Source organism: Eleginops maclovinus, chromosome 12 (assembly GCF_036324505.1).
Source record: "Eleginops maclovinus isolate JMC-PN-2008 ecotype Puerto Natales chromosome 12, JC_Emac_rtc_rv5, whole genome shotgun sequence".
Lineage (NCBI taxonomy): Eukaryota > Metazoa > Chordata > Actinopteri > Perciformes > Eleginopidae > Eleginops > Eleginops maclovinus.
The window spans coordinates 15231112-15258390 of NC_086360.1; the positions used below are offsets into that span (position 1 = coordinate 15231112).

A 27279-nucleotide genomic window follows, 5' to 3' on the forward strand; every position below is an offset into this window, starting at 1 on the left:
GGAGAATCACCTTGTTTCAGGGCAAATGTCATCTCCTACTATCAAATTGTTAATGCCAAGTAAACAATAAATGTCAACATGTAAGATTTCAAATTTGATCCCCTAACACTTTCTCTTTTCATCGCAGAAAAGAGATTTCATTTGATGTTTTATTCGTAACGTGAATTTCAACACTATCTGAAAGTAGTACTGTATAAACTGTATGTTTAGAAGGTTATGAAATGTAAGAAAAATGTATAGATGAAATTATATTTGTCCTTAATTGTTAAATGTTTTCCTTCTGTTATATGTTGTTACCATTTGTGGTTATTTTTTTGTCAGAATAAAACCTTTTGAATTCATTTATTGTTTGTTTTTCTTATTGTTCTGTATTGTAGAAATCATTGGTGTTTCAATACCCTCATAGCACATTGTTGCATTGTTGCCCTGAGGCAACAAACCAACCTCTGGTTGAGGGGTGCGGGGCACATTTAAATATGGATATAATATCAGGGACCCCAAAGCTCCTAAAACACATGGTGAAACATTTTTTTCCTCCAACAAAGAAAAGTCATGCAATAGAGGGTTAATAAAAATTGAAAACTAAAAAAAAATGAGGTGACTAAGAATACAAGTCAGGCATGTGACAAGCTCAGTAACTGATGTAATTTTGACCTTCAGACTGATTTTATAATACAACCAATATATTCCCAAGAATATTATGTTTCCAAGAAAGGCAAGGTCAAAAGATGCTTGAATGTGAAAGCTTTGCCCCTTAGTAATGAATAATGACTCCGATATTTCTGCCAATTTGCACTTGGTTCCCAGTATTCCCAGATCCGAAACGATTTCAACATTGTTTAAAGTTTTTACGTCCATTTGTTAAAGATGAAAATGAATGTAAAGTCCTACCTTGCGAATGCCTTCTTTTGACTCCTCCACGTTATTTTCTCCTCCTCCGGTGCGGTTAATCATGCGCCACATCTGGGAGTACATTGGATCTCTCTCGAAGGGGTTCATAGACTTGGAGCGCACCTGATCATATACTGCTGAGTCCAACACCGTACCATAAGGCAACTCCGTCTGCTTGGATAAGTCCTGGAGGGACCTGGCGAGAAAAGTGGTAGGAGTTAGTCTTTGTTTCCAGTCATCCATTCACTTTAAGCATAATGCAGACTCTGGAAGAATGATCAGCTTCACATCTCACATGGGGCTCACTTCATCCCCTGGGTATTACTGTTGTGGTGATACTGCAGGTACTAGGTGGCTATAGTAATGGATATAGCAATGCCCTGTTTCCAATAGAATGCTCTCTCTCTGCAACAAGTATCCACAATGCACAACCATGCTATCTCATCTACTGCAGTGATGACACTTTCTAACATGTATTTGGAGTGAATAGTCTGTCCAAAAATGTCAACAAAGCCAGTCCAGGGTAATCAATGAAAACAAATATGGTTTCCCCCATAATACCTTACTATTACTTTCATGCAGTAGATTGTATTATTATTCACAAACATGCAAAAGTCAAATGATCATTTGTGTTGGACTGGCTGTTTAGGGAATGATGATGTAACATGTATTGACACATTGGAAGCTCTACTGTATACCTCATTATGTATTTCGAATCTAAATCATCATTTTGACGAGTGGATTTATGATTAAATATAATAATATCAGTTGAAAAAGAGGTAAAAGAAGAAAAAAATTAAAAGCAAGTCCATATCCAATGAGCTGGATCAAATCCCTCACTGTGGTGCTTCCGCCTTTGCACTTCAATGTTTGCCCTTATGGGACATGGTGAATGATTGGGTCTTTGTTGCTGTCTAAGTAACTCCCTGTGAAAGCTGAAAACACTAAACAGAGGGCACTGGACAGTACATACAGAGAGTTAATGGAGTGGCCAGCTGAACGTTGGCCACCCTATCTGTTCCCCTTATAAGAGTGATTTTGAAGTGGGAGTTGGTGATGACATGAAATTCATATGGAATAAAAATAGAACAAAGGGAATTGGCTGTGACCAACAAATTTGAGAAAAATGGGGGTGGGAAGCAGGTTAGACAGCAGCACTTACTCACAGTGCTGAACAAGATGTTTGGCTTACTGCACATACGTTTATACTTACAACTGTACAAAGATACAGGAAGACAATATCAGAGGATTAGAAAAAAAAGAAGTCACTCAGTTTTTTTTAAATCCCATCTCTCTCTCTGATCCTTCCTCTCTAGCTCTACCCTTCAAAAATAAATTGCCACCTCTGGGGGAATACACAAGCTATTGGTAATTATAATGCAACCATGCTCGGGTTGCCTCTCAAAGAGTTTGGCCGCTGAGCAATGTAATGGAGAACCATTACAGGAACTAATTACTGTGTGTTTGTTAAATGGCTGCTACATACCACCCGTGGATTTGGTAGACCCACATTTTGAAACAAAACATTTGCATGAAAACAGTCAACATGTCCTTCTTAATGAAGAACGTGTTTACAGTATGACTTCATTAACTCTCTTGTAATACAAACACCAAAGCAGATTTAACATTGGGCAAAAACATAAATATGTTGTGTTCACATTTGAATCAGACTGCACACAGAAAATAACATATTCAGTCGTTTTATTGAAGGTCACAAATCCTGCAATTTCTTTCTCTCTCTGATGCCCTCCTTAACTATCTCCCTGACCTGCTCTAAAAGAAAAAAACTTTGAAGATTTTAATGAACTTTGCCGCGAACATGAATCTTTTATAACCCTCAATTAATCTTTGGCCTTAATAATCTCCCCACCCCACTACTCCGATCTGTGGTTTCACTGGGTAATAACTCTGCGTTTGTTATTTAATGGCGTGTTCATATGTAAGCAGAGACAAGAAAAAAATGTCAGATGAGTTTAGATTTTACTGAGACCAAAAGAAAGATTAAATGAGACTCGCAGTGACTTAACCCAGTTTTACTCCCGCATTGTAAAAGAAAAACACTATCAGAAATGTATAGCTGAAAATATTAAAGGGGCATTCAACAATGTATTAAATCTCCATAAAAAACTCATGTTTATTATTTGATTATATTAATCAAAACATACCGGGCAATAGTTTTGTTGATTGAAGACTTGAAGATTTTATAAAAAAGCAGTCCCTGCTGTGGGACTGGCAAAATGCAAAAGCATGACGTTTAATCTACTGTATTACTCATGAAATATGGAAGGACCTCTATCTCTGTTTCAGCATAGTTGGTCATCTGGTCGTCTTCCTTTTGTTATTGGTGATAAAAGGGGAAAGATATAAACTGATTAAGAATCAAAGGAAACTTAAAATGCAACTAATCTTTTATGAAGAAAATAATCTCTTATTTTGATGGAGTTAGTTGAGTTACTATGCCAACTGTTTGCAATAGTTTAAAAAACAAAGTACTTGTGGAGTCAAAGGATAGGCTATTTTAAATGTTTTTTGGGAGCCAAAAGACAAAGATGATGTTGGATCTGTGATTCTGTTGGGAAATTAATTCTGAGAACGGCAGTAGAGCTTTGATCAGTCCATTAACTTTTTAACAAATTGCTGTTGAAGCCCTGCAGACAGCTGTGCAACCTTGAACAGCAAGTAATGTGTGCTGACTGAAGCCAAACCAACGTTGTCTTGAGAGTAGACTTAGCTCATCTATATTTGAACTAATTGTAGTAGAGAAGGGTAGGTCATACACATGCTAGTTTTCTTTGTGGGTCTCATATATGCATCATCATAAGGAATGAAGAGGTCTTTTTATAGGTGATAATCTTTTCCATATGAGATCGTTAGTCACTCACAAGCAATGTCTTAACATGTTGTTATCTCTCCAGTGCTGTAGCTATAATGCACTACTGTTTAAGTAATTAACATTATTCTATTCATTGCTTTTAACATATACTGTCAAGGAGACAATGCTGTTACTATCCCATTCTCATTAATAGAGGCCGATAAAGTTAGAGTGTGACAGTAAATCTGGACTTCATGGCCCTAAAGAAAACATGTCAGACTTTGAATAAGCAAATGAGCTGCTGACCATTTGAGCCACTCTGCTGTCTGAGCTACATACTGGGATTTTACCGACATGCACACATACATACAGAACAGTTACCAGCCATTATGAAGCTTACACAAGAACACTTACCACCTGATTGACTTTATTGGCATCATTAGCGACCATAACATAATGAGACACCTGCTGTGAGAGATTGAGCCAGAGAGAGAAGCTTTTTATCCTCAAACACTCCATCTGTCTTTCAATCTTCCCATCTTGACCAATTGTTCCCCTCCATTGCTTTCGTTTCACAACAGTTGCCACCTCTTAACTCAAGTTATTACCCCTCCAAAATCTATTCCTCATTCTCCTCTTCACCACTAGCTTCTTCTCTCTTTTTTTGCGTGCTTTTTTCCAATTTCTATTTACTTTAATTCACTCTACCCTTTTAACTTTTATCTCCTGGCTCCTCTTTTTCGTCGTATCCGTCTCATCTTTTCTTCCACATGCTTCCTCTCTTTATTTCCACTTTATAAAGTTTATACTGTTTTATCTCTCTCTTTGTATGTTGCTCTCTCTTTCTCCTTGGCGCCATCCCTCCCCGTTTTCCTAAAGGATTCACACTGAAATTGAGGGAAAACATCCAAGCGTGAAATAGTCCAGAGAGGATTCTGAATGCTCACTTGTTATTTCATTTCCAGGATGAAACAAGGGCATTAATACTTAAAAACCCTGTCTGTCCTGACGGCTCACTGAGACGCTAAGAAGAGCGATGCCTCCATCCTTCCCCTGCCTTCCTTTCCTTTGCTGTCTCTTGCTTGCTCTTTACCATACTTAAATCATTTTCTCTTTCAATAACTCACTCACTAAACCATTTGCTCTCTTACCATCTGTGCAATATGTTAATCAAGTATTCATCTGATTAAAGTGCACACTAATCACAATCCTCTTTTTTTCCTTGCTTGGATGCTCTCTTCATCTCTGCGTTGAAGTTTTGTTATGCTTTACAATTGCTCTGTTTGTTTTGGGTATGTTCCCTCTCACCACTCATCCTACAACCCATCTTTGGAGTCCCAAGGCCATGCGGGTGCGGCTGTTAAGGTGGTAATTATACCACTAATGACCCCGGAAGAGTCAACACATTAAAAATAATACATTAAAATTTATGGAAATCCTTAATTAGCCCAATGGATGCTGAATGAGGCGGTAAACTGAGAGGCACTCACTAATGACAGCAAATTGAAGCAGAAAAAACATCCAAAAGACACACTTTTAAGGTTCTAAGAAAAGATAATTGGAATAAAGGACTGAAAAAGAGACAGAATGAAAAAGTGGAGACAAAAGTAACAAAAGGAGGTCTGTCAAAGACGAAAAAGAGAGGGAAAAAGAAAGTGACGTATAGTCAAACTGACAGAAACAAATTCAGAGACAGATAGAGATGAGATTTAGAGAAATAAATGTTGTTTATTCCAAAGCCAAGCACAATTAACTGTGGCACTGCCGGGCATAGCATAGATGCTTCAGCATGCTGATTAGTCCAATGAGAGATGAGCGTTTCCTTTTGCCACCAGGATAGAAAAAGGCAAACATATTATCACAAGGATAGATAGACAGAGGGCACTGAGCTTAGGGAAATAATGTGTGGGAGTATTTGAAGGGGGATGAGATACATTGTTTCCCCCCCACCTAGGACCAAGGAGGAACATGCAAAAATACTCTCTTGTTCTTCTTCTCTCTGATTCTCCATATCTTCAGTATTTAAATCATGGATTCCACACACACACACACACACACACACACACACACACACACACACACACACACACACACACACACACACACACACACACACACACACACACACACACACACACACACACACACACACACACACACACACACACACACACACACACACACACACACACACACACACACACACACACACACACACGATGATATATTCCAACTTGAGCGTAAAAGGAAATTGCTATGCTACAATGGAGAGAAGGAGCGGAGAAAGAATGGAAAGGATATGGGAGTAATACTGTGTGTGTGTGTGTGTGTGTGTGTGTGTGTGTGTGTGTGTGTGTGTGTGTGTGTCTCTCTTATGCATTAAACCTGCTTGTTAAAATGGATTTCCACACTAAGCAATAATCAAGCACACTGGGGGAGACTGCAGAGTGTCTCAGTGTGTTAGAAACAATTTGTCAAGCACGCAAAGCTTCACACCAACTATGATGAATATATTCGAGCAAACGTAAGTGTGAGTGTGCACTTTTAACAGCCAAATACTTTGTGGTGGAACCTCTGTGTAGATGTCAACTTTACAAAAACTTAATATTGGTGATGGGTAATGGTTAAACAGTTTTACTTTTTGTATCACAATACCTATGTCAAAAGAACATAGTTTTTCAGAAGGTAACACAAAAACACATTTTGAAGTCAAGTGTTTGCCACAACTTGCAACAGAGAAGGACAATCTGTTGGATACTTACTGTATGGAGTTCTCTATGCGTGAGATGGTGAGGAATGCTGCTAGGTTTGCGGTATATGAGGAAATGACAATCAGAGCAAACATCCACCAAACGCCCATCATCATCCTGGTAGCTAGAGTAGTGTAGGGCACCTCCCCACCTAGAAAAAGAGAATGAAAGAAGTTAAAATAATGCACACTAACAGACACAAATAAATTCAAGCAATTTAAGCTGCAGGAGGAAAAGCTGTTAAAACAGCAAAGATTATGTTAGGATTAACAGATCTGAGCTGATGCTTTGGCACAGATCAGACGTACACCAAAAGTGGGAGGCACTGCAGAGCATTACATTTATCCTCTTCTAGAAAGACATCAAAAGAAGATATATTCGCTACATTTTACAGACCTGATAACATTTATATAATGAGGTAAAATTGGCCTGTCCCATTAAACAATTACTTTCAAAATGCCAGCTGGCCTAACTGTTTGAATATAAATTATATATAATAGCGGCAGGTTATAGTTAAATATAACTTGCCACTGCAACAAAAGGTAATTGGAGATTTCAGAAATAGCTTTCATTTCAACCCTAACAACGAATGAACAGCCTCAAAGGCCATGCTGCTTATGCATAGGATTGTTTTAATTGGTTCCTGAGGAGTGATTTACATGAGATCAGTTTAACTGGATTAATACAGATCAAATTCACTTGTGTTGACAACAGAGGTAGCTGTTCGTCTTGGCTCCTTCAATGATGCTAACCAGGACTACTAAAGGGAAGTACAGTGGGAGCCTTTGTAGAATAAAGCTTCTCCCTAATGCATTCCTGAACATTCCTATCGAAGGTGAGAAGGTATAAGTGTCTCTGTTTGCATCGTGTGTATGGATTCAAAAGGAGTCATTGACAGCGAGAAGCTGCTTTGTTGTGCCCAGTTTGGCAGCTTCAAAGGCACCCTTGTGTGTCCCCTCTTACCATCACGTCTCTAGACTTTACATGCTTCCCATCTCATTCTCTGCTGTTCTCCCCCTCTAGCTGTGGGCTAAAATATTTTCTCCCTTTTTTTAAGAACCTTCTAGAACTGGGGAATCAAACCCAGAACTACGTGTGCTATTTTGCAGCTGAAAATATTGTCAATCAATGTTGCCGTGTAAAATATTAAAATGTATTTGCCCTAACTTACAGATTGTCTTGAATTGTTTCATTACTACTAGCAGACCCTGTCTGTTGGCCTACTTGCTGTCTGCCGTCTTTGATTGATTGAGTGACTGCATTGCTGGATGTCTACATAACGGATGGGTTCATTAGATATCTGGCTGCAGGCTGGCGACCCGGTCCCTTGGCTCTGTGACTGACTGACTGATTGACTTGCTACATTGCTGGCCTCTTAGCTGCCTTGAAGACATGCTCCCTCATTCTCGCTCAGTAGCACTACACCCCCTACACAAGCTGCACTCAACAGAAAAGGCAACTGCACAGTCTCCCTCTCAGGGCAGCAAAACAGTCTCACTGGTAATAAGTCATTCCACCTTTTTCTGATCTCGGTGTTAATTGAAGAAATCATGATAAGTTTAAATAATAAATCATACTGTACAGAAAGTCAATCAGTTTGAATAAAGTTGTTCTAACTAAGATACTATAGTACACTTTACAGAGGAATAGGGTTATTTTAGAAAAAACATTATTTGGATCATTTCATTTCTAGATGTATATTCATAAAATCCAGTTTGATAGTCCAATAGGATCAGTTTGCACAAACACACACACACACACACACACACACACACACACACACACACACACACACACACACACACACACACACACACACACACACACACACACACACACACACACACACACACACACACACACACACACACACACACACACACACACACACACACACACACAAAGCTAACCAGATATCTAACAAGTACATCAAGTCCTCGGATATATGAGTGCTTCGGACACAGGCTTCATCTCTCAGACCTGGGACAAACTAATCATAAGAACATGATTGGACCAAATGTCCTTGATCCTGATGGCACGTGTGCGGTAAATCTGATGTGTTGACTGTGAGGCCAAGACATTTTGTGTAGAAGGTGGGACATGCTGCGAGACAGAGCCACTTCAGGGGAGCTTGTAAGAAATGTGGTATCTTTGTTACTTGACTTTAACCTGTCTGTGCTGAGGGGTAGTGCTGCCGTGATTAGGTGAATGACATGTCAGGAACCTTTCTAAATAAAGTTTCTAGAATCTTCTATTTTAATCACCTAGTTTTAGCTGATCAGAGTGTTTCAGTTTAGGTCTTAACTAAGTGCTGGTACTTTTGATTGGGGAATAGTGTTACAATGGCAACACAATATTATTATGTACTTATAATTTGTTTTGGTTTGGTATTCTGAATTTACCAGCTACAGCTGCTCTTTACAATAGTATATGAGGGAGTGATGATAAAGTCAGTCAATGTACACAATGATTTTGTCATGGGTGGCTTAAAAAATGTCGTCAGCAATAATAATAACATAGTAATTGAGTAAGAAAGCAGAATTTCAGTATTCAGCATCAACTTATAAAAACAACTGTGCTCTAACACTTGACCGCTGACAAAACAAAAACTATTCCAAACATATTGCTTTGTATAAAATCTGCAATGAATACAATGTTTTGAAGAGATGGGAGGGAGGAATACAGCAGCCAAATGGAGAAGTTTATGTTATCTTTCAGCAAAATAACCACAAAGGGGTAAATAAGACAAAGGGGGTCAAGTGCTGGAAGAATTAGCTTGAGAAATTGCTGTTAAGAACCAGCTCAGTTAATGTGAATGGCTTAAAGACAATAGTCGCTATGCTCCTTACTGCATACTGTCAATTTCAAACAAGCACCATGAGTCTGGTGGGTTACTATTATGTAGTGTAGTAGTCAATTGAAAAGTGCTTCAAGGCATCCACTTTTAAAGACCTTTGTCTCACCAATAACGTCATCCCACAACAGCATCAGCAACAACATGATTTAATAATCTCTCACACACTGCTGTCTTTTCTACATCTTGAGATGGTGAGGCGGATCCACAGTATCTGTCCACAGCTCTGGAAGTCCACTTCTATCAATCACACCATCATTTTTTAAAATCTATATTCCTGCTGCCAACCTTTCAAGTAAAGGAGAGTTAAAAAATGTTGAGCTGATGTCAGATCCCAGTTGGAATCACTGCAATCTTGCCACACAATGATATGCAGTTTTATTACTACCATTTGGATGATTATATTCTTTCAGAGCTCTTAAAGTGTGCCTCTGAATGACATTTTAGCCCTGTAAAACAGTGATGAACAGGTAAAACACATTTGCAGGGTTTTCTCTTTGAGCAAAGAAAAGGTAGACACATCAAAAAGATTTGACATTTTGGATGACAAAAGGAAGAAATAATTATCTCTCAAGTAGCTTGTTCCGTTTTGAAGTCTGAATCACAAAAGCATGTATAGATCCAGGAGGCTGTGGCTACAACATAAATGATATTCCTTAGTGACACTAAGTCATTAATATGTTTTAAACAGCTGTATCGATCACAGTAGAGGGAAACCACAATGACCCATTCACGTTAAATAATAATAGAAGCAGTGGATAAAGTGTATGGCATTCAGAAATGTCTTTGAACACTGAATTTACATTTCTTGAGATACTGAATTCCTGGTCATGTCATGTAGTTTTTCATGCATAATTCTCCCCATTTGAATTTAGTTGTTTACTGATCAACCCAAAAACTGTTCCTGACAGCTACTGACTGTGTAGGCTACATTCGAGTGGATTACAGAAACTGTACAGTATTATGAACAACTTCATTACTTCCTTTATTTCTTGCTACTGTCAAAATTGTATTTAAAAAATAAAATAATCAAATATGTTTGTTTATAATATTACAAGCAAACATATACATTTATCTCTAGTTTCCAAACTGAATTTCATTGATAGTAAGATTATGTTGTAGCACTGCTTTCATTATAATTGGTGCAGTGAAAGAATAATGCCGTGGTGATGGGATGGTGTTTCTAATCATTGAAAGGCTCTTTGATTCAGAGACGGTTATAACCATAACAATGTAAGGAAGAATTTTTTTCTTAACAATGATGACAACCTTGCACAACATACTTCAATAATGCACTTTATGAAAGGGTCTTATCTTTTTTTAAACAGCTTTTTCTACAGATTTCTCTATGTTTTTTCAAAGCCTTAAGTCTTACAAAACAAAATAATGATGTCTAGTTTTTTTTACTTTGCAATAACAGCAGGCTGTTCTGAGCTACAGCATCTCATTGAAGAAATTACTTCTCCATTATAAGTGCGGCAGAATATTCCATCTAAAGTCAGAAATAAAACATGATTATTCAAATAGTATGATCACGTATTATATTTGTGTCTAGTTTGAGTGAAAAGGGCCGAAAGAAAATATAATCAGGAGAAATACGATGTTAGAGTGTTCTCAAAGTGTTAGAAGAGCCTCTTGACGTTGAGAAAAAACAAGATGTTCTTTCAATTTTAAATCAAAAGAGAAAATGTGTGTGCTTTAGTAAATACCAGTATCTCCAAAATATGTTACTATGGGTTATGTAATTAACAGTTAACACAGCATCTTCAGGCATATTCCATGCTTGATTAGAAATAAATGTGCATGGCATTAATTATGTCACACTGTTAGTGATAACCACATTTTCTAAACTCAGTCAAGAACGGCTTCCTAAAAAATGTAATACAAAAAAAAGCATTATAATGTAACTCCAGAAATACCACATGAATACCAACGTTAAAAAGGAGGACGGGCTGCGGAAGAATCCTAACAATTGTTACAATGGATAATCTGACAAAGAAAGAACTTTGGTTCGTCTAAATGTAAGCTCTACTTTCGTAGTTTTTGATTTCTTTTTGTATGTGTCAGCAAATTCAGAAGTTGAACCAAGCAAACAGACTCAAAGCTATACACACAGACTCACATAAAGCACCTAAACATATGTCTTTGCTCAGTTATTTATTTATTCAGAGTGAGGTTAACAGGGACGATTTCAAATTCAAGAACTGTTGTTTCCTGCAGGTTTGAAGCACAACAATATTCCATGAGCCAACTCGTCTGCATCAAACACATTCCCTGTTTTTTTGCCTGCCTGGACACTTCCTTTTGATCCCTGCCTTCCTCAATTATTTTCTCCTCCCCTCTCTCCCCCTTCCTCCATCCTTGTTGACATGCTGCCGTTAAAGGTAGCTGCAGAAGAGTACCGCTTTGAATGCAAGCAGCCGAGTGGCAGGCACATCCAGGAGGGTTTTATAAGGATGTGGTTTCCTTGTAAAGCTCTGAATCTCACCACTGAGCAAGCACCTTCCGTCTTCAGATTATACCCCTCTGCTCTCTGATGACTAGCAAGAACCGTTATTATTATTTTTTTACCATGTACTTCTCCTCTAGCACATCAATCACTCTGGACTGACGGGGGCGCACTGATTATAAATAACTTGGGAAATACATATTACGGGGTTGGGGCCAGGGTGACAAGTGGAAAAAAGGAGAGAAAAGAAAGAGGGAGGAGGAAGGTGGAGTGAATGCATCACTCCTCCAGCACTTCTCCTGCCTTCTGCTCTTCAATTTCTCCATTGTAATGCTGGCTATCAACCAGAGCAAGGTGGGCTTTCCATGTTGTTAGCAATTTTTTGAAGCCATCATGTGCCACCAGTATAAGAATACAGCAGGTCGGTAATTTTGTGGATTCGTGCTAGGATGCATCAAGTTTAGGATTTTGAGATGCGCTAAAAGGTATCTCCCTTTCCAGCATGCTCTTTGATTTCCTATAAGAACCTTAGGCCATCAGCAAAACATCATGGAAAATAAGTATCACCTTAAATGAGAGGAAAAAGAGTTTCAGGGAGAATTTCGGGATTACAATGAGAAGTATGAGGGCAATGAGTATGAGGGCAAAGGTGCAATGAATAAAAGGAGAGAGGAAAAGGTCATGGCAAATGTCATCAGCCTGTTTGCTTATATTTCTCAAAAAGTAATACTCAATTGACAATGACTCATATATTCTACCAACAATCATAACATTTAATGGGTTATTATGTTAATGTGAAAGTCTTCAGCTCATGTAACATCTGGCTAATTGCATTCATCACTCCAACTGCCAGACAACGTTTAATACAAGTGAGATTTAAAATGATTGTTATATGACTGCCAAATTTTGGATTGTGATAAAAGAGGTCTTGACTAAATTTAGCCTAACAAATACAATTTGCAATCAGGAACTTTTCACAGATCTTTCTTTCACTTTTTGTTTATTTTCAGCTGACAAAGTATTCAGCACTATCATTTGTTGTGTGTGCACATGCTCATACAATATATCAATATTATTTACATATTTATCTAATTTTGTAATCTGAAAGGGGCAATGAGCAACACACGTACGTATATGTATATTGCATCATATGAAATGTAGCTAAGAGCCAATCCTCATGTGTGGTCTTTGAACAGCTGGAAGTGTGACGCCCCGCTCAGAGGCGGGCAGATTAATTTCTCTCTATGTTCACGTAAACCTCACATTAAGAGAATAAATCCATATTATTAAGTGTATATTTTATTTCCCTTTCATCGTAAGTGTAGCACGTGCTAGAGGGGTGTTGGTGTTATGGTAATTGCTTAAATACAGTTATTAATATTCATGAATGACATATTAATATTTCATCTTGGCAATGATTCACCTCTGATGTTGACAAATTGCTCTGGTCTCTGCTGGTAAGGATGTGCTCTACATACAGACACCCATGTATATGTATAATAAAACACACACAGTAACAGACATGTGCACTTGTACACACGAGAGGCATGTGCACACATACACAGACAGACACACACACACACACACACACACACACACACACACACACACACACACACACACACACACACACACACACACACACACACACAGTGAAAGACAGTAAAGGCTTTCAACTTCAGGGTATAAAAGAGTGTGTGCAATAATGTGAAATAAGAGGAAGATCGGAGTGGAGAAAAGTGAAATGATGTGCAAAAGGTATTAACTGATTTTAGGAACAAATAAATGGCATACTTCAAGTAAACACATATTTTCCATTGCTGATTGTTACAAACACGTTAAAAATATCTATTGTTTTGATTATCCAATTTCATATCCAAGACGGCTCGACAGCGGCTCTTCTTCCTCCGCAGGCTGCGGAAGTTCAACATGGACTCCAGGATACTCTGCAACTTCTACAGGTGCACCATCGAGAGTATCCTGACTGGCTGCATTACCGCCTGGTATGGCAGTTGCACCGCCGTCAACCGTAAGACTCTACAGAGGGTGGTGAAAACTGCTCAGCACATCACCAGGACGGAGCTGCCATCCATGGAGGACCTCTACACCCAGCGGTGTAGGAAGAAGGCCGGTAGGATATTAAAGGACCCCAATCACCCCAGCAACAATCTGTTCTGTCTGCTGCCGTCTGGCAGACGGTACCGCAGCATCCGGACGAAGACTACCAGACTCAGAGACAGTTTTATACCACAGGCTATAAGACTGCTGAACTCCTGAGCTGTGTGAATGTCTACTCACATCTTTTTATAGTACACATATACATATATATATATATATATATATATTATACACATCTGCCATACATATCTGTTTATAGTACACATATATCTATATATTATACATATCTGCCATATACAGCTGCTATACATAATATATGCACCTATCCATACCTCCTCATTCAACAGATTAAAGTGTTTAAATACTTTCAATGTATTCCACATATGTATATATTTCACATCCTCAAATCTTTATTGTTGTTATTGTAAATATTCTTCTCTCTTTTTGCACTATTTTATTTATCCTATTTGCACCATGTATGTTGAGTTGTTGGAGGAGCACGCGACATAAGATTTTCATTGCCAACATATACGTTGTATCTGCTGTGCATATGACAAATAAAACCTTGAAACCTTGAAACCTATTGTTAATCACTGAAGAGAGAGAGAGCAATTTGAGTAAAGGGGAGGAAAATGGTCAGAGACAAACAGACAACTGGACAGACAGCATATGTGGTTATGTGTAAGTGATTCAATCTTTCATTCATTTAAAGTGTGATTTATTCACCCAAACAAGGTAAAAAAGGGGCAAAAGAATCAGTCAATGTCAAAATATTTGAGAAAAATATGTGGTATGGCATTTTGGTATTGATTATCAAAATTTAGGAGTCACAACTATTGCTGTTCTAACTATCCTGGTTAAATAAAGTTACAATACAAATAAATAAACTATAAAACCAGACAGTTTCATTCTAAGTAAATGGGAAGAAAGATATCAGTAATTGTAAAAGTTAGAACATTCTTCTCCATTATGACTTTTGGCAATTACATTTGTGAATTAAAATCTAAATTACATTCTGATTGCTTTGTTGCATAACTTTCAAATAGGGCACTACTTTTTCTTTGCCATTTCATGAAAAAACATGTTATCACAAAAAGATAAAACACAATTATTTTGTTGTGTTTGGGCTGCTGTTTTTCTGAGCAAAATGTTATCTTAACCACAGCTGTTTACTTTGACACATATCAGATTTTGATAAATAACAGTTTGTGAAGCTGGAAGCTTTTTTTGGGAACATTTACTGTAAGTTGCATAAAGTGCTGCAGTGCCTTGTGAAGAATCTTTGTTTGGAAATCGAACTCCCTGTTACCCATTCTGAATTCTGAACGTAATCTTTAACTCTATCTTTGCAGAATTGACATGTTGAGAACATGTCGGATGTTAAAAACCCTCACAAATTCAATGTGTGTAATAGGAGTATGAGCTTTGGATTCAACTGTGGAAAAAGAAAAATTCTAATTGTAGAGAATCACCCTGAGGGCTGACGTTGAAATAGGATTCTGTGCTCACTGTGTTTAGCTTGTCGATGTCAGCTCAATTTCACAAAAAAGGAAGTAAATTAAAAGATTGAAATGCAAATTATTCCCCCACTAAGTTGTGCTTCGGAGTGTGCACACATGCAGATATTGGCTTTGTCTGCAAATGTTTGTATATGCAAAACTGAAAAAGACTATTTATGCTTATACTTACCTATATAGTTATTTTTTGTGTGTATTTATACGAAACAGAAAACATATTTCGTATTACCCCCTTTATCCCTATAGAAAATAGTACAGTTCATGTTATACAGTACATCTGGGAAAAAAGAGCATAGTGTGTTTTGATGGTACTTTACAGATAACTGAAATTAATTGGAAAAGACAACGTGGTTAATCGATTTTTACAGCATTTTGCTCTCTCTCTCTCTCTCTCTCTCTCTCTCTCTCTCTCTCTCTCTCTCTCTCTCGCTGTCTCTCTCTCGTTGGCTTTGATATTTCACTTGTAATGATCTTATTTTGTGAAATGACTACAGCTTGAAAGCCACTGGTGCACAAACAGCAACTTACTGTAGCCGAACAACAACATTTACTCATCCTCCTGCTTTACAAAGAAAAGCGTTGGGTTCTGGATTGGATTTGTGCTGTTTTGAAATTATTATAATATTTATTTTTATTCTCTCTTTCTGGAAAAAGCAATGTTAAAATTAACGGCTACATAGGAATAGGATTGGAAGATGATTAACTGTTGTGCGAGGCTACAGAGCCCTGCTATGGTGGTTGGCCGCCATTTGTGTGGTGTTTTGGCAAAACAAGTAGCCCACGAGAAATGGCTTGCTGGCAATTATAAGCTCATTATGTTTTGTGCTGCTTGGCCAGGTTCATAGATATTTGTTTCGAGTGAATAGGCCTTTAGGGAGTCAAACACACGCATCGTTCTCCTAGGAGAAGGAATAATTAATATATATACTGTATATATATATATATATATATATATATATATATGGGTGAACATTTTCATACATCTCTCGCACTTTAGGTGTGTAGGTAGGTTTGTTTAATTTGTAACAACATTCTGTGATATAGCATTTTGCTTTAGAGCATCAGCCTCTGTGTAGTCAATGTGTGACGGAGAATATACGTAGAGCCTGTTGGATTATGTCTGTTTTGATTTCAAGTTGATTGCATTGCACTGGCAAATAGACTGTGATCAAAATAGTTGCTACCGTTTGACTCAGTCATACTGGCTAATCTCAATGTATTATTCTTTAAAATTCTATACAGTATGCAGCTTTCAAAGCTACTTATAGAGATCACACGGCTGGCCATGCCTACAGAGGCAATTTGATGTTCATTATCTTGCCCAAGGACACTTTAGCAAAAAACAACACTGTCACCGCCGTTTCGGTTATTTGCATTGTTAGCGATGCTGGCAGAGTTAGTTGCTAGCTGGCTGCTAAGCCATCACCATGTTGAGAGCCATGTGGAGGAAATCTCTCAATCATCGATTTGCTCTGTATTCAGTTTAGACCACCTTTGCCTCACACACATTTTGTGATGCGTTTTTTTGGGATACGAGACACTTTGACCAACTTGCTGCATCATCGCTTATAATCATTCATTGCTTTTTTCGCCTCAGAGAGGTTTTTCTTATTCCCTGGAATGAATGAAGGTGGAGAAGCCACTGAATCTACAAACTGCACCGGGCAGAGTGTGTGTAGACCGGCGATAAACCTTTTCCTCTGTGAGTGTGTATTTGCATCTGTATTTGGGTATGGCTTAGTCTGTTAATTTCCTAATGCCCCTACAGAATACCTGTGGTAGAAGTTGGGCTCTGAATGTGTGTGTGTGTGTGTGTGTGTGTGTGTGTGTGTGTGTGTGTGTGTGTGTGTGTGTGTGTGTGTGTGTGTGTGTGTGTGTGTGTGTGTGTGTGTGTGTGTGTGTGTGTGTCATATGCAGAAATTGCTTGACATTGGACTTATTACAGAAACATTTCTCCTCCTTTCTCCTCCGTTCTTAAGCCTCATCAGCACTTTTGCTTCCTTCAGTTGAAAGGAATATAAAAATGATAGTCAGCAGAAATGTCTTTAAGCTTATTTACAGGCTGTGTTTCATTGCTAGCCTCCTATATATAGATCAATACAATCTGTGTACAGAATAAGGGTTACAACAGCGAACGGGAAGTCATGGCTATCTGCGTGTCTGTACGTGTGCTCTGGCACTATTATGTGTGCTCTAAAGGGTAACAATTAGGGCTTTTCCTGCAGATAGAGAATATTTCACACATCACACAGTGTTTAACCAATCCATAAAGTCTAGTAATGGAGTGAAATTAACTGTAATTTATTTAATATCAAACTGTTGTTGAAACTTTGAAGTGCAAGCAAACTCAAACCACAAACAATTACGTTATAAAGCCGTGCAGGACAGACCAAGGAATCTCTAAATGTTTTATTTTTCTAAGCCAAAAAACATACACATGTGTCCATACACACACAGTAATGTCATCTCATTAAAGGTGACTGCATGCAGACCGTGTGTTGTTCCATCAAACCAATAACACCATGGCTGTTGCTGTGAGTGCAAATTCTGACAGATGGCTCTCTCAGCAATTTCCCTTGACTAAGGCAATGTGTGTGTGTGTGTGTGTGTCTTCCTGTGCACACATGCTGTATTTCTAAGCCCTTTCACTTGATAGTGATTGTGTTTGAGTCATTCATGTTCAATTTTAACACTGTCATTCTCAATATTTCACATCTCGCAACCCAAATGCCCCCCTCCCGCCTCTCTGTCACTCCTCTCCAAAATCTTACCTTACACGTCCTCCCTCCTTTCTCAAGGCAGCATGTCTACACTCACTGTGCCAATTTATGCTGATCGGCAACTTCTGAGTTACCCATTGAACTAACCAAATGTTGAAGCCCTCTCACAGATCCTACTACAAAGCTTTGATGAGTGGGTTCAAGTTTTTTTTCTTTGTGTTTTTCGTTTTAGGCAAAAACAAAACAATGTTTGCCTCAGAAAACTTTCTCCCTATCTCTTTGACCTCACTCCACCTTCCCGTCACCCATTTAATTTCTGTTTCACAGCCAATATTACACTGAGTAATTTTGTCTGGGCAGATATGAGTTATGAGCACAGAGATAGACAATATTGATTATGGAAACTCTGTTAAATGTCATGGATGGCAATTGATGTTTTGATTGGCCAAAAGTAAGCCTTGTTTCTTTTTTGATATATAAAGGCATAACTGCATTTTTTTTATCATTTGATCAGGCAGCGAAGTGCTCCTCATTTTTAGAGAACATAGCAGTTACATGAAAGAAAATGTTGAGGGCAATACCACAGGGAATGGTTTTCACTAGAGCTCTGAGAGTTGCTCTCTATTCTTATAAACTCTACTTTCCTCTCAGTTCCTGTTTGCATTTATTTCACTGCAGCCTAATTTGTCTTATTACTATAGTCATACCAGCAAAAAAGGACATATTTCACTCAAATGTTTCTTTCCACCCCTTTAAAATCAAAGAATGACAGCACTGATGTGGATAATATAAGAGCCAGATGCTCTTCGTCCCTCTGCAGAGTGACAACGATAAAGCAGTTTAGAGTGACAGATGCATGCAATAAATACATGTTCCAACATGGATAAATAAAGGCAATTGCATTGACATTTATGGATACTAACTTAATGTCACTCAAGAGGGGAAAACATTTGAGAACTATAAAAGTCTTCACAGTCACTAGACATAAATCAGATATTGAATTTCACACATTACCAGCTCAAATCATCAGATCATATTCAGACTTGTCCTCAGAATTCAAACAATGTTAATCCTTATTAGCATTTGAATTACATGTGCCTATGAGCTGTCAGTATTACACATCTGCGCCCACGGTGCCTGATATAATGACATACAGCAGTATGTAATCATGTGTTCTTGCTTCTTGCCCACGACATTATTTGTGGCATTCACAACAGCATTTCTACTGCATGTTACGGCTCTGCATTTTAAACACCAAACTACTGCTATTGCGATCTCATTCTTAAAATACACTCAACACAAATAATATATAATAGTAGCCAGCAAAACTACGGCATACACAACGTGTTATTATTGCAATCATCGCTCTGGTTGATGCCAATGAAACGATTCAGCGCATGAACCATTGCCATGACAGTTTCTTGTGGTTTCACTACGCTGAACAGCTGATCCTGCCAGCTTCAACAGATGCGGGGGTTCTTTCTAATATGTTCTATCTTGAAAACTAAATTCTGAAGAAGTCCTGGTATCAAAAGTGATTCAAGTCAAGCCATACCATTTGGTGGAAATGGGCAAATGTAAGCCTCTTTGCCTCACTATAGTCTACCTTGGAATGCATTTATTTTTGTATTCTGTATTTCTTCCCAATCTTCTCTGTTAGTATAGGTTCTTCCTCAGAAACAACTAAAATGACTGACCGAACACTTACACAGTGTTTAACAAGGTGTGTAGCACTCAACTCTGCTGTTTTATCCCTGTTGATTGACCTACCTTGTACTTCTCCTTTTCTTTTCTTTTCCATCTAGCTGAGGTGTTTAGAGTTTTGCTAGTCGGGGGCTCGGTGTAGAGAGGGTTTTGCGAGTTGCTTGTCAAAATGAATGATCTCGTAAATTGTGCAATTATCTGGATTTGCAGAAAGTTATTGAGGGAAATCAGGATTTTCTTTTTTGCCATGCCTATTGTTGAACAAAGAGAACCAGCATATCTATTATTTCACTCTGTTGTCTGTTGCTAGCCGCAGGTTGCATAATCATTAGGTTGAGTTTTAAAACATATAGTGAGCTTGTTTTTTCTTATTCAGGCACAAATATGTACCCAAGAGCATTATTACATTAATTTAAATTCTGAGAAAAAGGTTTTGCATAACACTGAGAAGTAATTAAGTCCCTTGTTTATTCAAGTTGCAATCTGCTCAAATTCTGACCCTTACAGCACAATAGGGAAATAGACTGAATTCAAAAGTAAGTCTCCCTGCTCATTACTGTCCCTTCTAGCTTATGCTTCCGAGAGACCCAGGTAAAAAAGATCCATTCAAAACAAGACAAACCAATTTCATGTGTGCTTTAGTGCTGCTTTGGCAGATATTTTTCTGGTAGCTCTAGAAAACATCACAAAAATATGTTATATGCACATTGTTTTCCTCTGCGTGTTGTAGCACTGCAGTAGCTCTTCTATGTTGCCGTCTCTCTCTGTAGTATAGCTGAATGTGACATTTACTATAGTAGAACACTGGGTCCATTTTCTCTATTAAACTTAATAAGCGTTATTAAACATTTAAAGCACTGTACAGAGAGAGAGAGGTAGATAGGTATAGCCTCATCAGCATGTATAACGCAAACGTGCTGGTTTGTATGAATCATACTTCAGCTGGTGGCTGCAACTCCCATCCCCACAGCAGGGGAGGAGGGGGGGAATTAAAGTTGAAGGCCAAATCTGTTCTTTTATGACGTGAATCTATTTACAGTGGGAGGCACATTTCCATTTTCAACTGCTTAACATGCTCTTATTATACATTCTGAATCATGTTCACCATTATTTTAGCAAGCATATAATTGTGTTTCATTTATCACCATATTGACTTATGAAACTTAGCTGGATATACAGTATAAGGGGCCAGTTGTTGAGGAGGTGTTTATATCCTTTACTTGAAGTAGCAATAATCAATATTCATTTAATAACAATTAATAGCTTTCCCCCTTAGATGTAAAGGGTTAGCTTTAGGTAATGAATGCACAGACTACTAGAAAGGGCAATCATAGTGCACAAACCTCCACCAAGGCTATATTGTGATTGAGGTACAAATCAACTGTTTGTGTATTGTATTTTTGACAGCAGCAAAAAAGCATCCAAAGCCCTACATATGCTAGCTGCTCAACGCCAAATGGCAGACAAAACAAGTCAGTTTGTAGCTCACGCCGGAGTGGAGCGTTTAGCAGCTTTAGTGCCAAGTATTTCTAATCGAGTTAGTAAAGCCCATCTGTAAATAAGCAACTGTTTGCTAACAAGTTCACCACTTAAAGGATGATAACTTTTGCCACTGTCCCTGCACGAAAAAAAAGAAGTAAAGTTTAGTTTAAGTAGCCATGATAAAGCTTACTTGAAGCACTGCATTTAAAATGATAAGTTAAAGTGCAAAACAGAATGGTTCCTATTGAAGTGTTATTTTATTATTATTCCTGTGGATGCATGGACAGATTTCTTCAGGTCAGAAGGGGTGAACTCTGGTCCAAACAGGATATGGTTGGACTAGTAACAGCTGGACGTGAGTGGTAAGAAAGAGGGAGGGAAAGTGAGATCTCTGGAAATGGCGAGAACTGTGACAGAAACAAGAGAGCACAGCATGGAAGAAAGAGCAAGAGAGAGACGTGTATTTAATGACACTGTTGAGCAACGGTCACTCTTCACAGTGGGACATCTCTGTTGCCAAAAAGAGACTGTGAGAGGGACAGAGAGGAGAAAAGAGGGAGGATGGATGGAGAAATAGCAGTGCACAGTCAGGAAGAATGGGCATGCTAAAGTTGGGTCCACTTCACAGCAGCAAAACACAGTCGTTAGAGAGGGGTAATGGATAAGAGGGAGTCATAAAGAGAGGAAGAGGGGGAGAGAAAGAAAAGAAGAGAGCAGGAAAATGATTATAACGATGGTTCCCAGCAGTATGGCACAGCAGAAGCAGAAATAATGATGGAGGGAAAGACACAGAGGAAGGTAGAGAGGAAATGGGGAGTGCTGAATTTGAACGCAACACACATTGAGAAAACTCAGCAGTAAGTTAAAGGAATTCGAAAATGTAGAGAACTGGAGGAAGGAGGGAGGTAGGAAACACATTTTTTTCTATATGGTGCCACAACAAGGCAGGGAACTGACACTCTTTCTCTCTTACACAGTCAAACTCACACATACACATATACAAGCACAACAGAGGCGCTTGGGAAAGAAAGAGGGGCAGAGTATGAGATAGTTCAAGAAAAGAGGCAAAGAGAGAGCAGCAGTTGGAAATATTAAAGTGTTGATTAGGGCCTATGGTCCTAGATCTGTGTGTGTTTGCGGTTCTTTGCAGTTTTTTGAATATATTTCAAACGAGTAACACACACACACACACACACACACACACACACACACACACACACACACACACACACACACACACACACACACACACACACACACACACACACACACACACACACACACACACACACACACACACACACACAGTTGACACTGATTTTCACAGTGTCAGTCTTCTGCCCTACTAGTTGGGACTTAAATCGGGGAAAACACCAGACATTGAGTTGGAGAGCGCATTTGTGAAAGGAGACAAATATTCAGTGTGACAGCACAGTTTTGCTTTTGACTGTTCTAGTTTAACTCAAACAATGCAGACAAAACTTAGAGGAGTCAAGACAGAGCATAGGGGAAGTGGGGGATGAAGAGACAGATAGAGGGAGACAGGGAGGTACTGAAACAGGAAATGGGATGGAGGAACGATGTAATGTGTTGACTCTCGCAAAGTGTCTCTTTAAGTTTAATTTTTTCTCTTCTTTAACAAGACAACCTTCCATAACTCTATCTCCATCCTACACAGGTTACACATCAGCAGATTTGCCCCCTCAGCTTCTGTCGCCTGTTTCACATTACAGTTAAAGGTCACAGTCCATTTGATAACTGTGGCCACTTAACTTTTCTTCTTCGAGTGCAGCTTTGCAGGAAAACATACTATAAAAGAAGTATTGTGGTGGCTATGTTGGTTTTCAGATGCAATCTGTTGCAGATCTCTTGCGGTGGAACAAGCTGACCGAACAACACCTGAGGGCACCTCAGACATCAAGCTTTCTGTGTAAAATGGCCCAGAAACTTTTCTCTGCAGTAAGACTTTTTTTTTTTAAACTGATAAATGATCCCTTCACTGACTTTGCTGCTATGTCTTGGCTCTCTTTGGTATTAGGTATTACCTTGTTTCTTCCTTATTTCTTTCTCAGAATTGTGTTTTTCTTATAGAACTGAGAATTGCTTTTAAGGAAATTGATCTTAAATAAATTGTGAAATTACATTACATGTTACTTGTTAGGTGCTTTTATCCAAAGCGACTTACATACATTCATTACTGTGGGCAATCCCCACAGAAGCAATTTGGGGCAAAGTGTCTTGCACGGGGTCACAACAACATGCTGACTGCAGTGGGAATGGAACCTACTCTCCCCTGATCTGAAGATCAGCGCAATATCCCAATGCGCCACAGCTTCCCTGAAATGACTGCATTGACTTGGACTTCTCAGTGTACATGTAATTAAAGTCAATTTAATTTGCCGTTTTTATTCTGTTTCTAAAATGCATGACAATTGTGTTAAATCCACTTTAGAGGCTGTATTTAAAGCGGCATCATCATCTGAGACCATGAAATACACTTTCATTCCAAGCCATGTATGAATTCTTCCATCTCACAAAGGCTTTTTTTGCTCTTAAGCATATTCTCTAGCTCGTGCTGGTTTACAATCTTTCAGGACACTGAATAGAGTAGACACTTTCTTATCAGCACTTGCGCTCAGCTTGTTGAAGCTATCTGAAGTGCTGCAACATTCCTCTGACCACTCTCTATACACCTCATCCAAAACGCTGCAAGGTTTTCTGTCCTTCTGAATTCTTGCATGTCACCTTCATCATGCTCTCCCCCCACTGACTGCCTATGGTGGTTCACTTCAAATCCAAAACCTGGTGCATACAAGACTGCAAATCAGTGCACTTTCCACATCCCTTCAGGCCATGGTGTGTCCAGGCGCTCCAGACCAGCCAGTCGATGCCCTGCACTCCGCTAATGTTGTCTGCCTGGCTCTCCTAATAATGTGACCTGGTAATCACTCATCCCAGCCTTGACTCTTCTCCCTCCTGGCTCTGAAAAATATTGGAATGACCTTCCCACCTCAGACAGCGCCAAAGAGTAATCCAACTGAAGCTGAAAATTAATCTCCTTAGGAAACATTTCACATCCTCTTAAATCGTATCCTCTCTACCACATCTTCCTTTCTACATGCACTACTTACATACTTCATTCTGTCTCCTGGTCTTATTTAACTTCACATGCAAATTATTTCCCCATATTCCTGCATCTTTGACTGTCTGTTTTTACCCAATTCACATTTCTGTGGCAGTAATGCAGATATGGTCACTCTCCTTTCAAAAGAAGACAGGCAGAGTGCGACCAAACCAGAATCTAGCCAGAAGATGGTCCCTACCTCTGGCCACCTTTACTTCAGGTGAAAAAACAAATCACAGCCTGTTGCCAGTATTAATGATGGAGCCGTAAACAGCAGATTATGTCTGATGCAGTCCTTCACATTGTGTGTATTTACCTCTTCTTCTCTCCCTCTCTCCCTCTCCTTGAGACCAGTTAGACATAGTTTATGACGTGCTGATATTTCTCCCACTATTCCCATTCCTTTTCCCCTCTTCCTTTGTGTCTCTCCCTCTATTGGCCTTTACATGCAAACACACCCATGCATTAATCAGACAATAACCCCCACTCACACGTACGGACATGCAAATATTAGAGAGTAAGAGACATATGAATGAAGGAGGATAAGGAGAAAAAAGAAAGAGTGATGAATGGAGGATAGAGGGACAGAAGGACACAATCGTGGAAGAAGTTAAGTAAAATATAAGTGGGAAAAAGGGACACGAATAACAATGGAAAGGCAAATTGGACAGGAAAAATGAAATGGTTAAGAGAGGTAAGACACAGCCCAGAGCTACAGTCTGGCGTCATGTTTGACTACTCAAATAAACGATTCCTTGGAGGAAAGTGAACCACATACCAGGTGAGTTTTAAAGCTAGTGAAGGTCAGCCCACTTAGCCTCGCAGTGAGTGAGATTTTTGACTGACCAAATCAGAAACAAATTACCTGTGGCTAAAAGACAGCTCTGCTCACAAAAAACATGGAGCACCTAGTACACAACACATATCACACACACGCTGAAAGAATATACCCAACCCACAATGGACAAACCCATGCCTCAAGAAATGAAAACCCTTAGCTCTCTCTCTCTCCTTTATTCTCCCTAATGTTACCATGACTAAAATGTTAATTACGGATAAAAAGAGAAATGATTGCAAATATCAAACAGCAATTAGCATGTATCATCATTATTACCACCATTAGCTGCAGCAAAAGATGGAAGGTTATTTACCAAACAGTGTAATGCTCATCAGCTGCTTACTCAGGGTCTGAACTATTTTACAGGGAGAAAATAATATCCTCCTAATTTCAATAATTACTGTAGTTAAAAAAAAAAAAAATTGCGGGTCCAGAAGCATGTATAAGGCACAGTGTGCTCATTGTGAAATTGCAGTTATTAATTTATATACTGCAAACCCCACACACATCTGCACAGGCATGAACACAAAAATGATCCTATAAATACGAACATTTTCTGTCTTTATCTTTATTATATACTAAATACTTACCAGTTAGGTTGAAGGCGAAATGCCCATTTTATATGATCAGATTTTTTTCCACTGTTCTCTCCTCCCCCTATTATTTCTCTATTCCTGCACTGATATTTAAATCCTTCACTGGCTGTCAATTGCCTGATCTCCATGTTCAAATGGAGTCTGGAAATCTTCGGGGGGAAAACCAGGATACGGTCATTATCCTCAACTCAATCCATGCAGAATAAAACCTCTACTCCTTTGTGTTCTCATTTGATTACTGTGCTCAAACGTGAAAGGTCAATCCTCACTTATGACACCGAGCTGACAATTTGTATCACATTTTTGACATTAGATTGCTTTAGCAAATTAGTCCTTTTCTTCTATCCTTCCCTCCTCTCCCAGCATCTCTCTATCTTTTACCTTTGAGATGGACCCTGCAAGCTTGTTATTGAAGTATGTAGCCCTATGGAATAATATTGATTGAATAAATGATCAAGCCATAATTCAGCTAAAGATCACTTGTTATATTGATCATGATATTTCCTACTTTCCCATAATCGCTTCAATATTCCAACAATAATTGCAGCGCCGTGAATTTTGTTCATTTTTAAGATTCCATGTAGCGTTTGTTCCTTACCTTGTTGTACAAAGGAGCCGTAAACGAACCACATGGAGTTGTACAGTGTTGTCGATGACACAGAGCCCATTGGTAGCCGGGGAGGGTTGAGCCAGTTGAGCAGGTACACCAGGATGCCAACGAGGAGCACGGTGCCCGCAATGCACGCCCACAGTGACAGGTCGAATGGCGCCAGGCAGGCAAACATGTCCACAGTGCGTTCAGCTTTGCGCAGCAGCACGCCCACAGAATAATCCATGTAGCGTGTGGTGAAGTCCACGACGCTCTCTCGCTCAGGCGTGATGGTCAGGGCAGAAAGTCCCACATCTGCTCGCTGCAAGAGGCGGAGGTGAAAAGAGGACTTTTAAGTGTCAACACGGAAAATGTGTAGGTGAGGAAGACAGCTGAACAATTTAGACTTTTGTAATCATAGGTAGGCAAATGTTTTAAGTCCTGCCTCGGTGCCTTCCAACAATTTAAAATAATATATTTCAATACTTTTGACTTTTTTCCTAAAAACATCTGGGCTGCAGGTAGCTAAAAAAATTGTCTTTCTGAAGTAAAAACCCTTTTTCAACACTATACAGTCGTTTTCTTTGAAAGTAAATGCAAAAGGTGTTTTTCTTACAGAACTTTCAGAGTAGTCTTTGCACACTTCTATGTTGGAACATAAATGAACCATTCAATATAGTTGTGTGCTAAGGAGGCTGCCACTCTTATATAATTTAGAAAGAAGGAGATCAACCTGTATTACCGTAGGAGGTATTAGTTGAAAGAAAACCATAACCAGCTCTAAGTTCTAAATGATAGTGTTATTTTCCTCTTTTCTTTGCAAAAAAAATCCCTT

At 38.8% G+C, this 27279-nt stretch overlaps 1 protein-coding gene across 2 annotated transcripts in view; it reads right to left on the reverse strand.

The window, feature by feature from the left end:
* grid2 (glutamate receptor, ionotropic, delta 2) overlaps positions 1–27279 on the reverse strand; it is a 402736-nt gene that overhangs the window by 54176 nt on the left and 321281 nt on the right. For both annotated transcript variants that reach the window (XM_063896521.1, XM_063896522.1), the window contains exons 11-13: positions 26454–26766; positions 6466–6604; positions 892–1087 (exon numbers count right to left, since the gene is read on the reverse strand). In XM_063896521.1, the coding sequence (XP_063752591.1) occupies positions 892–1087; positions 6466–6604; positions 26454–26766 (648 nt within the window). The remainder of the gene's footprint in view (positions 1–891; positions 1088–6465; positions 6605–26453; positions 26767–27279) is intronic.